The sequence below is a fragment of the Ascaphus truei genome, chromosome 6, assembly GCF_040206685.1.
Source record: "Ascaphus truei isolate aAscTru1 chromosome 6, aAscTru1.hap1, whole genome shotgun sequence".
Classification (NCBI taxonomy): Eukaryota; Metazoa; Chordata; class Amphibia; order Anura; family Ascaphidae; genus Ascaphus; species Ascaphus truei.
Genome location: NC_134488.1, coordinates 25,317,227 through 25,330,104, shown reverse-complemented (window position 1 = coordinate 25,330,104; position 12,878 = coordinate 25,317,227). Strand labels below are relative to the sequence as shown.

Sequence of the window (12,878 nt, the reverse complement as noted above, 5' to 3'; positions counted from 1 at the left end):
AGACCTAGCAATATCCTGCATGTGTATCTTTTTTTAATAAATCAACTCTGTACTATGAGAAATACTTGAAGCATTTTTTTTAAACAATGAATGACATTTTAAATGTATTATAATGTAACAAGCCTTTTTTTGTTTCTATAGCAACCATTTACAAAGTCACATCCCCGTTCCTCTTCTGAAACAGAATACTCCACTGCAGTCATTTGGTGAACCGCCGAGCCGAATCTTTGCCGATGGATCCCAGGAAACCGGATCGATCGGCAATTTAGCTAATTACTGATCATTGTGTGTATTGTATTGATGCACATATTAAAGGGGGGATTTTTATTTTTATTTTTTAAATAGGCGACTTGGGCTGCTGCTTTAAAAGGGAATCAAGTCCCTTTCACTTACAGCGCCCACTATGTGAGAATGCCCAATGCAGAAAAGGTTGTGGCGGGCGGAAAGAGGGCTTTGGAGATTCTCGTGCCGTTCCCAAAATGTCATGAGGGCAGTGAAATGGTTAACAGATAATAACCCGCTTGGCATGTGTCGTCTGCTAGTTATTACAGAGGACCGATGGTATTGGATTAGCAAAGTAATGCCTTAATTACGCCTGCTTTTAAACTTGTACTGATATAAGACTCAATAATAGTTATTATACAACAAAACTCTGTTTAGGGAACCTTTGCGGTGGCCCGAGAGATGATAAACACGTTGTAGTGCAGATCCACACACCTGCCCCTCTTTTGCCTTGTTATGATACAGGTCAAAGCACAAAATCTGTTCTGTGAAGCTCTAAGGCAGGGGTACGCAAACTGGGGGGCGCGGGATTTTTCTGGGGGGGGCGCGGGCGGTTGCAGAGGCCTCGTGCTCTTCCCCGAGGCATTTAAATTAAATGCCGGGGGTACCGCGCGAGGCCTCTGCAACCTCTACTTACCGGGATTCAGCCGGCTTCTGGTCACGTCGCCATGACAACGCGGAGTCAAATGACGCTGCATGGGTCATGTGACGTGACGCGACACGTGGTCATGGTAGAGTGCTTGCGGCTACATGCGCTATGGTGTGCGTGGCGCGAACAAGATACGGCTCTCTATGGGGACGGCCACAGTCACTGCCGCCGCCACCGCCCACCTGCACAAAACGTGATGCGCGACCGCCATGGCCAAAAGACAAGCTTTTTGCCTTTTGGTGCGGCGGTGGTTCAGCCGGTGAGGGCGAACCAGCCGCGTGACGTCATGGCCGCGCCCCCGCCACGACCTCCAGTCGCGATCTCCTTCTCTTCTCCTGACGCGCAACCAGAGACCACAGGTCGCGGCAGAAACTGGTGCACGCGCTGCCAGGCGCTCCGACGCGCGCATGCACGCCGTGCCTGGGGCCATAGCCGAAGCATTGTAGTGAGCTACTCCAGAAGCTTGTGCTGTAATTGGCAGCTACCCCACCCAAACTAAAGTGCCGTTTTGGGCCTTACTATGTGCACAGTCCCCACATGGGCTCAGCAAGCTACTATCCGCCATTACACTGTATTAGTATTATTTGTAAAACCCTTAGAGGCTCCTCACAAACCGCTCGGGGTTCCAGCACCCAATGTTGGGAATCACTGCACTAACACAGGGGTGCTCAACTCCAGTCCTCAATCCTCCCCTCCCCCACCAGGTCACATTTTCAGGATATCCCTGCTTCAGCACAGGTGGCTCAATCAGAGGCTCCGTCAAAGCAGGGACTGATTGAGCCACGTGCTGAAGCAGGGATGGCCTGAAAACATGACCTGTTGGAGAGGCTCTAGTTAAGCACCCCTTCTCAGTCTAAGGCAGGGGTGCGCAAACTGGGGGCCGCAAGATTTTTCAACGGGGGGGAGGGGGGGCATAGCGGTTGCAGCGGCCCCGCGCTCTTCCCCCAAAGCATTTAAATTCATGCCGGGGGATCGCGGGAGGCCTCTGCAACTTCACTTACCTTGTCGTCGGCAACGTGTCACCATGGCAATGCAATGTCACGTGACCTTGCAGCGTCATTTGACACCGAGAGCCAGAGACAAGGTAAGGGGGGGGGGGGCACGAGCAGGGAGGTAAGCAGGCAGGGGGGCGTAGCAGGGATAGATTGCGCTCCCCTGGTCTAAGGGACAGTGAATTAGTATTAAATACCAAGGGCAGTGCTGAGAGGATACATAACTCCACGTGGCTTTTACTTTAGCTTATTACATAGTAGATGAGATTGGGAAGAGACATATGTTCATCGAGTTCAACCTATGTTAAATTTAGACGACGGAGATACTCATCCTATATTTGAATTTATATTGATCCAAGACGAAGACAAACAAAAACAAAAAAAAACAGTGAGACATTATCTAATTATGTATCATAGGGGAAATAATACATTCCATCGGGGCTCCAATAATGGCTATCAGATTTCTCCCTGGATTAACATCTGGAAAATCTGATTTATGAGGAGAGGCTAGCTAAATTAGATTTGTTTACATTAGAAAGGAGGCATGTAAGAGGGGATATGATAACTATATACAAATTGGGGTCAATACAAGAAGCTTTCAAAAGAACTATTCATCCCAAGGGCAGTCAGTACAAAGGATTCGGGGCCATCCCTTAAGGTTGGAGGAAAAGAGATTTCCCCAGCAACAAAGGAAAGGGTTCTTTACAGTAAGGGCAGTTACAATGTGGAATTCATTACCCATGGAGACTGTGATGGCAGCTACAATAGATTTGTTCAAAAAAAGGTTGGACATCTTTTTAGAAAGGAAAGGTATACAGGGATATACCAAATAAGTATACATGGGAAGAATGTTGATTCAGGGAGTCATCTAATTGCCTTTATTTGGCGCCAGGAAGGAATTTATTTTTTCACCTTATGAGACATTGTTTCACTGGGGTTTTTTGTTTGCCTTCCTCTGGATCAAAATACTGTAAATACAAATATAGGATAAGTATCTCCTCACTAGAACATTTAGAAACTTTAACCCACAACAGTTTCTGGATGACCTTACCAACTTCCCTTGGTACAGAATCGACTTAATTCCCGACCCTGATTCTGCGCTCAACTATTTCCAAACAGAGTTCTTAAGCTCTGATACCCATGCTCCACTACGCAGAATAAGGGTACGGGGGGCCCACCTTCCGTGGGTTACAACTGACCTTATAGTACTCTACCAGTTCAGGGATGCCTTGTGGAAAAGCTACAAAGTAACTGGCACTACCAAGGATCTCAATTACTACAAATGCCTGCGGAACATGTGCACAAGGCAAACAAGGCACGCAAAAGCACAATATTACTCTGACAATCTTTAGCAGAATACATCAAACCCAGCTAACGTCTGGAAGGTTATCAACAATATATTCCAGCCTTCTAACCATCAACAACCAAGTAATATCACTAAGGGGGATATTACCTTGACAAACCCCACTGACATTGCAAATGCATTCAATGATTACTTTGTGGGGTGTGCTACTAACTTATTAGCAAAACGCATCCCAAACCACAAACATGAACCTCATTTTGAGAGTACCCCTATAGCCCCATGTTCTCCCAACACTGCTTACAATTTTCAATTTGTCCCAGTATCCGAAGAGGAGATTACACAAGCGCTCCTCAAATTAAAACTAAGCAGCCAATGTGGACCTGACTTACTGCAATCTAAGTTCCTAAGACTGGGTGCTCCCGCCATTGCCAAAACCAATTGCTTCCATAGGCAACTCTATTCTGTCTGCAGGACACATCCCTAAGACCAGGAAAACTGCAAGAGTTGTCCCAATCTTCAAAAGTGGGGACAAAAACACCGTCTCAAACTACAGGCCAATCTCTCTTCTCCCAATACTATCCAAAGTCATGGAAAAATGTGTTCACTCCCAATTAAGCAATTACTATAACCAAGACAAATTTCCCTAGCCAATTCCAAACTAGCTTTTGCCCCAAACACTCCACAGTAACTACCCTGCTAAAAGTTTGCAATGAAATCCAGTGTGGAATGGAACGGGGACAACTCACTGGTGCAATATTCCTAGATTTTGCAAAGGCTTTTGATACTGTTGATCATGCTATCCTGCTTAACAAACTCAAGAGCTTTGGAATAGGGACGCATGCTTTAAACTGGTTTCAGTCCTACCCATCAGGTAGATCCCAATGTGTCCATCTCAGGCTCTAACCCCTTGGATATCACTTGTGGTGTCCCGCAAGGCTCTGTTCTGGAGCCCCTACTCTTCTCAGTGTTATACATCACCCCATAAAACTCCTTATACTTGGTAGTCTTCTAGTTTTTAATGATGTTTGGTCCACAAAAGTAACCATTCCCGTGTGGCGCAGACAGTGAAACCGCAATATCACCATCACATTTCAGCGAGAACCAATTTTGGGGTGAAAAGTTATGAGGGCCTAAAAACCTGTATGCCCAGCTGACTCAAAGGTTCTGCCGGCAGTACTGCCAACATGGCTAAATGTCATCAAGAGATTCCATCTGGTCTTGCTTTGCTAATCATAATTATAGTGTATTATGGTCTTAACGGAGCAATCCAAGGGGTGATTTATTTTACACAGGATTGAAGCTGGGGGTCTCCGGGGGTGGACCCCATTCATTTCAGTTCTGGGGACCCCTGCTTCCGGAGATACTTACTTCCATACGGGATGCCGGTAGCCGTTCCGGCTGGGCTAGTTGGGGTTTAAAGCTCTTGCGTCACGCGGGCCTAAAGGGAGCTGAACTTGATGACGTCACGGCTTCCTATTGGCCCACTGGGCGCGGAAGCTTTGAAAATCGGCCATTACGTGATCCCTGCTAGTGAGCCGGTGCGGCTACTGGCACCCCCGATGACCTCCGGAAGCAGGGGGTTCCCAGAGCTGAAATTAGTGGGGTTCAGCTCTGGTGACCACCTGCTTCAATCCAATGGAAAAAAGGAAAAGAAATGCGCATGCGTGGAATGCCTCTTTAACGGTCTTGCCTTTCTATGGACTATGTTGACTTCCGAGACTGGACTAGAATCTCATGATTACACGTAGGTGGGTCAGCAAAGTTGTACCTGCAATATGAAGTGTAGGCATTAAGCCAAAACATAGTGCTGGGCATAGACCAATTTAATGACACAGTTAATGTCTGACCCAACGAGACACATAAATTAAGCCACTAGGCTCACCGAGTTTGCTCCAAGTGTTTATAAGCTAAACTTATGCGCAAAGCAAGATGGCGGTTAACAAAGGTTCAGAGAAGCTGAGACTGGGATTCTGTTGGTATTCTCCCACACCAATGACCAAGGCCTTTATCTACCCCGCCTTTTGCGAAGACTTTCCTCCTTTGAGTGTGCTATCTGGCTGAACATACGCACAATTATATAAGGCTTTGCTATGATCAAAGATAAAGGCGTGACTCAGCGAGTAAAGACACTGACTCTCTAAGCAATGACACTGAGTTTGAATTGGGGGAACCTGGTTCAATTCCTGGTGTCGGCTCCTTGTGACCTTGGGCGAGTCACTTTATCTCCCTGTGCCTCAGGCACCAAAAACATAGATTGTAATCTCATCTGGACAGGGACGGTGTCTGTAACATTCCTATGTGCTGCGTACCGCGCGCTGTACTGTCACTGTGACGGGGTTTGAGTCCCATTGTGAGAAAAGCGCTATATGAAATAAAGTTATTATTATGAAAGTTTCTCTGCATTGTCCAATTAAAATGACTAGAATAAGCTAACCTACTAATGATGTTATGGTAGCCCCATTCTCAAATGAGGCGATCAATTGAAGGGTTTACAAGCGCTGGTACTTTAACCGATACACTACAATTATAAATGGTAAACTTACAGACAGTTACTTCTGGTGATTTCACCGGCTGTTACTCACCTCCAAGTAGTTCTGTACCCCTAGGACAGACTGAGTGACTGGTGTCCACATCACGCCACTGAAAACCAAAGGGACAAAAACATTCTTCTGTCATAGATTCCTAAGCAGGAGCGGTAATAGTTGTATCTGCAGTCTGTTCAGTTATCTCCAGGGCGTTTCACAGCGGTAATCAGCTCAAGACCCCGCCAACAGGTCAGCTTTTAAGAATATCTCCAGCTCCAGTACAGGTGGCTCAATCAGTCACTGCTTCAGCACAGGTGGCTCAATCAGAGGTTTAGTCTTTGAATGAGCCACCTGCGCTTAAGCTGGGATATCCGTAAAACCTGACCTGTTGGAGGGGGGTCTTGAGGACTGGAGTTAGCCACCCCTGCCCTATGAAATAAAAAAAAAATACAAAACCAGCTATGCACACACAAATATACTTATATGAAGAGAAGGAAAGGGTGAGTGGATAAGTAGGGTTCATGACAAAGGAGAGCAAAGAAAAGATGTTAAAAAGAACGGAGGGCAAAAAAGAGTTCACGAGAGACGTGTCAGGGCAAAAGATAGAGGCGGAAACGGGCTGGCGTGAATAAAATGAGGAAAGAAGGAAGTGAGAACCAATGGCGAATAAAGTGAAGATAAAAAAAAAATGGCGGTGGGGCTGTGAGAGATTCATGTGGGCAAAATGTAGAGGTGACACGGGATAGGAGAGTGGGAGATGGATTTTTTCAGCCGTGGTATGACAGAAATAGTCGCACTATGACACACTCGCTGTCCGGAATCCGGTGTGTCCGGCCTACGCCACAGGATATCGATGACCACAGAAATATCCTGTCTGGGGTCCTCTTGCACCTTTTCAATATGTTGTGAAGTGGCTTCCCCCTTGCTGGAGATATTAGTCCCAATCATGCGAATAATGGGGCGGAACGCTTCTCCAGCACTGGGAAGGGGCTTCATAGGATATTACATAATGTGTCATTGTGTATGGTATTATCAGCTGTATTAGATTGCACCTTTAAACAGGCTGATATAGAAAACACACAGTGCTCGCATTAGAAACCATATGAAGGAGTAGCTCAGTGAACTCTGCAAACAATGACACTGAGTGAGAATCAGGGGACACTGGTTCTATTCCCGGTGTCGGCTCCTTGTGACCTTGGGTAAGTCACTTTATCTCCCTGTGCCTCAGGCACCAAAAACATAGATTGTAATCTCATCTGGGCAGGGACTGTGTCTGTAACATTCCTATGTGCTGCGTACTGCGTGCTGTACTGTCAGTGTGATGCGCTGAGTCCCATTGGGAGAAATACCTTGTGATGTTAACAAATTGCAATCACATTTGTCAAATAAATGCATTCGAGGCAATCCAAGTAGCTTAAAAAAAATGTACACAATGATTTTGTTTGTTTTAATACATGCAGCCTTTGATTACCTTTATTGACAACTAATTACCTAAGCTGCCGATCGATTCGTTTTCCCGTGATCGATCAGGAAAATTCTGCTTCCCAGGGTTCACTAAATGGCTGCCTTTCAGTTTCAAATCAATCCTTCAGTCAGTGTAACTCAGTAGCTACAATGTATCCTTATATTACTAACATTAGCTATTGTTAGTTTGCAGCTCAAACTGCTGGGAATATATCGGCAACAAATGATCACAAACAGGAAAGTGTTGCAAAGATCTTGCACTGCTGGGGAGGTGTTTAAAGATGCAGTTCAAGCTGCCGTTTAAAAAAAAAAAATTCCCGTTCAATATGGTGTTGCACAAACGGGGTGGGTGGGAGATTTTTGTAGGGGAGCACGGTGGTTACAGAGGCCCCACGCTCTTCCCCCGTCATTTACATTAAATGCCGGGGGATCGCGTGAGGCCTCTGCAACCTATTACTCACCGAGGTTCAGACGGCTGTTAATGCATCGCCATGGCAACACAACGGCAAATGACGCCGCGGGGTCATGTCACATGACCCCACGGCGTCATTTGAAGCCCGTCGCCATGGAAGCGCGGCGTCACGTGACCCTGCGGCATCATTTTACGCCGGGAACGGAGGTAAGGGGGGGGGGGGGGGGCGAGCACCGGGGGCAGTAGGCAGGGGGCACGCAGCTGCCAAAGTTTGCGCACCCCTGCCGTGACACATCCTGTATATAGCTGTATATAGACACAGGATATATAACCTGGCAGTTGTGGTGAGAGTCTCTGAATGTAGATTTCTTTTGCAAGGTTAGAGGAAGTTAGGTTAGTAGTTATTTGGGGAGGAACAGAGAAAAATATTCCTGACAACAACTTGGGACTCTCTTTGCTTTCTAATTCAAGGAAAGCAGCCGAATGGGCTGTCACATAAATTGTCTGGGAGTTTTATTTCTGTCGTGCCTTAAAATATCATAGTTCTAGCTCTTCCTATTCTCGGGATGTATAATTAACACAAAACATAGTTTGCACAATACTTTTCTATAACAAAAGTTTGCTAGTGTCCATCTTCGCCACATAGAACATTGACAAGATTAGTTGCAGGTTGCAGTAGCTTTTAGTGGATGGATTGTAGAGCTCTTCGGGGCTGAAATGATGGTGGACAGAGTTTACAAAGCCTCAGCGGTCTCTTCAGGATTACAGTCGATATGAAATAGAGCTGAACTATTCTCCAGCACGGGGACGGCTGTTTCGGTGTATATTGAATAAGGGCACGCACGCGCGTGAAAACCTTTAAAGGATTTGGATACTTAAAAATACTGGTTCAATGTGACATATCTGTTAGTATAATAACCCGTCCGGGTCCTTTTCGACCCCAAAATCCCCATTCATGCCCATAAGGATTAATGACTGAAAGCAGCACGAACAACCCCTTTAGCATATATAGAATTACCCCCTTATTGCAGGGGAACTCAACTCCTGTCCCCAAGCCCCCCCACCCCCCTCCCAACAGGTCAGGTTTTCCGACAATCCCAGCTTTAGCACAGGTGGGTCAATCAGAGGCTCAGTTGAAGACTGAGCCACTTGTGCTGAAGCAGGGACTGACTGAGCCACTTGTGCTGAAGCAGAGATATCCTGAAAACCTGACCTGTTGAGGAGGGGCTCGAGGACTGGAGTTGAGCCCCCCTGCCTTAGACCGTAATTCTAGTGACAGCACGCGCGCAATTTGTGTTCAGTACTTGCGCAGCGGGGAGGCGTGGCCGTGACATCACGTGAGCGGTTCGTCCTCACTGGCTGAACCGGGCACGTGACCTGAACTCATCATTGTTTGTCTGGCCGAGAATGGCGCGCGCTCTCCGACCTGCCACACAGAGGTGCGGCCTTGTGTTCGCGTCGCACACGCCGCCACTATAATCGCGGCCTTAGAGCAAGTAATGAAAACTACTTCAAGGGATCATTGTGCCATATTACAAAATGACATCAAATATTCAAATAATAGTATATATTATATATATAATAGTTCATTAAAAGCTATATATATATACACACTGTGAAACTCACGACACTCATGTCCAGATTTCCTACGTTTTGTGCTGAATAGTGGCCCTGAATATCCCCTTGACATAGTTTTCTTCTGAATTATGACTTTATTCTGCATAGAGCTGATTGGGTAGTTAGATGTGCAGGCCTTATATATTCTGCAGAATTTACATCCTCCACTTGGACTGCAGGCAATCTCGTGGATTTGCCTATATTTACCTTTATGTGCTTTACAAGAGCACAATTGTGTATCTCTTCATTTCAGCCTTGTCACTGATTTATAGTCAGTGTTAATTGTATGTATTTTACCCTTTATGATCAACGTACTATTATGACTGACAGTGTGGATGCTCGGGTATAGTTTGGGGATTATAAATGATGCTACATGCATTTATCCTGCTTAGACTGAGTTGCAATAAAATAACACCAGCATACACCACCTCTCTATAAATTAGTAGCTAATTAAATTACTGGTGACTATATCTCTTAATGACCCTCTTATGATTCAGTTCTATCCAGTAAATATGTATTTGTATTGGTGAATATATACATTTGACTTCCAGGTTTATCAGTGAAGCCAAGCCTACAAACACCATGGATTGTCCAATGGTTTGACTCACCACTATCTTGCTTACATTACTACTTACATTTTGTAAAGGTTACCCATACAATAGGTTAGAGTACAAAATCAAGGAAATTGGCCCAAGTAAAAAATATTTGCACCTGGATTGAAAACTGGTTGAAGGATAGACATCAAAGAGTTGTCTTACATGGAACCTTGTATGAAAGGAGAACCTAGTAGAGATTCCTGAACCAGGTGCACCGGTATTTATATCATTTTTTCCCTTGGGGAGTGCAGCATTACCCTTCAAATCTTACATGGAACTTTTTCAGATTGGGCTAAAGTTGTGGGTGGAGTACCTCAGGGATCGGTACTGGGACCCCTGCATTTTAACTTGTTTATTAATGACCTTGAGGTTGGCATCGAGAGCAAAGTCTCCATCCTTGCTGATGATACTAAATTGTGTAAGGTAATAGAATCAGAGCAGGATGTCATTTCTCTCCAGAAGGACTTGGAGAGACTGGAAACGTGGGCAGGTACATGGCAGATGAAGTTTAATACAGATAAATGTAAGGTTATGCTTTGTAAAGCAAGAATAAACAGGCGATTTACAGATTAAATGGTACAAAATTAGGTAAATCCGTAATGGAGAAGGATTTAACAGTTCTTGTAGACAGCAGGTTTAGCAATAGTGCCCAATGTCATGCAGTAGCTGCAAAGGCAAACAAGATCGTATCTTGCATCAAACGGGCAATAGATGGAAGAGACGTAAACATAATGATGCCCCTGTATAAAGCATTAGTAAGACCACATCTTGAATATGGAGTACTGTTTTGGGTACCACTTCATAAAAAAAGAGTTTATGGAACTAGAGAAAGGGCAGAGAAGAGCCACCAAATTAATAAAGGGCATGTATAATCTGAACTATAAGAGATTAGCTAAATGAGATTTGTTTACATTAGAAAAGAGGCGCCTAAGGCCTCATCCCCACTGCTCGCGCTACGGCGTGCATGGCAGGAACAAGATACGGTCCTCTATGGGGCTGGCCCCAGTCACTGTTGCCGCGTGCCTGCACAAAGCGCGATGAGCGACCACCTTTGCCAAAAGACAAGATTTTTATGTTTTGGCGCAGCAGGCGAGCGTTTGCCACGTCACAGCGGCGGTTCAGCCAAAGAGGGTGAACCAGCCGAGTGACGTCATAGCCGCGCCCCTCCCCCGTCGAGATCTCCTGCTCCTCTCCTGACGCACAACCACAGGTCGCGGCTGAAACTGGTGTACGCGCCATGATTTTTGTCTATGGACAATTGATTGCAATTGATTGCATATACAGGCGTTATTTACCCCCATTACTGTGGGTTAACTCACAAAAGAATGCAATATATATATTAAATAAGCATGTTAGGGAGATAACACTTAGATTGTAAGCTCTTTGGGGCAGGATCTCTTTTAACCTTATGTCATCATTAACCTCTTGCTCTTATACATACAATGAGCGCATTACTATTGTTTTCAATGGCCCCGTGTTAAATGTCAAGGTAAATCACGGTTAACACATGTGCAATAACGTCTGCTACACCTGTAAGAACATGCTATTTATTATTATTATTATCTATGCCAATTGAAATTTGTTTTTTTTTACAGAAACAAGGGGGGTTACAACTAGGTGTGATTTTGTTGTATTGTAAATTACTGAACCAGTTTCTTTCAAACCTGGTAAAACCGACATGCTTCAAACTGTCAGTCATAATGATGTATCAGTTCCAATGGAGGGGTTTAGAATGCAAGATTACATCGGCCTAGATACACAATGAATGTGTACACCAAAACATGAACACAAAAAAGGTAAAACGTGTATATAATTTCCCTGGCTGCGTAAAAAGGAAGCAACTAGAAGAATGATAATGAAAAGAATTCAGTCAGAATGCAGAAATTAGATGAAAAAAAAAAAAAAGAAGAATATATACATTACATAGACACCGACCTTCTGATTCGCAAGTGACCCTAAGGCCGCGCTTACAGTGCCGGCGACAGATGACATCACACGTCGCCATTGCGATAGTTATATTTCAAATGTAGGCGACGTCGCTGGGTACAACGCCAGCGAGGTCATAAAGGGGGAAGGCAGAGGGACGGAGAGGCTCCTGATTGGCCGCAAGGGGAGACCGTCGCCGACAAAATCAAATAACAGTGCTTTTTGGTAGCACTATCGCGCCGTTGCATGTACTATGTGGCGACAATGCATTTGTTTTGACGCAACAGTCGCGTCGCCGGCACTGTAAGCGCAGCCCTAGGAAGGTCACGTATTAGCTGAAACGTAGGTATCCATGTAATTCATATGCGAGTTTTCTTTAATATAACTTTCGCGATGTGATTGGTTTGCCTGAGACGATTTATTAAAGGGATGAACTGAAAGCAGTTTCCACAATGAATGGAAACCACATGCATTCAATAATTTGCGGCTGGGTCATGATTAAGAAGCACCTACCTATACTGTGTTCCAAAATACTGAAAAAAGATTAAATATCGCACTTTGGTAGAGCTCATTGTTATGTTTGTAAATCCAAGCTCAGACTATGAAAAAAAGGGATGTGCACATAAATAAAATCAAGCTCCACTCCGCAGTTCTCCCTTATTATTCATTGCTGTGTGATCTTTGTAAGTGAAAGGAGAAAGCGAACTCACAGGCAAGGGCAGCATTTCAAGCGTGGCTCCAGCCAGAACGCGACACTGCCAAGGAAAGCCCCCTCAAAGGCCACCTTATTGCCTGCCCACTATGTATACTCTATGTAATACTTGATATATTGGGGGTGTCATAATCTGCATATTTTTCGACAGACTTTAGAAGGGTGTATGTAGCGTTTAACGTTAAATGTTTGACATGTTCAGGCATGCTGCGGACGACTCTCAATTCAACAGAGCACACTGCTGAGATAGAGCGGTTTCAGGGGCCTAGGATGGTGTATGTCGCGTTTTTATGTCGATCAGAGCTGTCTTGTCTTAACTTTGCATTCTCTGTCATTTTAGACCATGGTAATAAAAAAATAAAAAACAGGGTTGTGCTTAGGTTTTAATGTACTTGATATC

At 44.9% G+C, this 12,878-nt stretch overlaps 1 protein-coding gene across 4 annotated transcripts in view; it reads right to left on the bottom strand.

Moving 5' to 3' along the window:
• The window catches only part of PUSL1 (pseudouridine synthase like 1), a 96,474-nt gene extending 83,942 nt beyond the window's left edge, over positions 1 to 12,532 (bottom strand). For 2 of the 4 annotated variants that reach the window (XM_075603670.1, XM_075603677.1), the window contains exons 1-2: positions 12,280 to 12,516; positions 5,809 to 5,866 (exon numbers count right to left, since the gene is read on the bottom strand). In XM_075603670.1, coding sequence (XP_075459785.1) covers positions 5,809 to 5,866; positions 12,280 to 12,338 — 117 coding nt within the window. In that variant the 5' untranslated portion in view covers positions 12,339 to 12,516. Of the gene's footprint in view, positions 1 to 5,808; positions 5,867 to 12,279 lie in introns of those variants that run through there. The other 2 variants (XM_075603672.1, XM_075603675.1) reach the window with 2 other exon arrangements.
• Between the last annotated feature and the right edge of the window lie 346 nt (positions 12,533 to 12,878).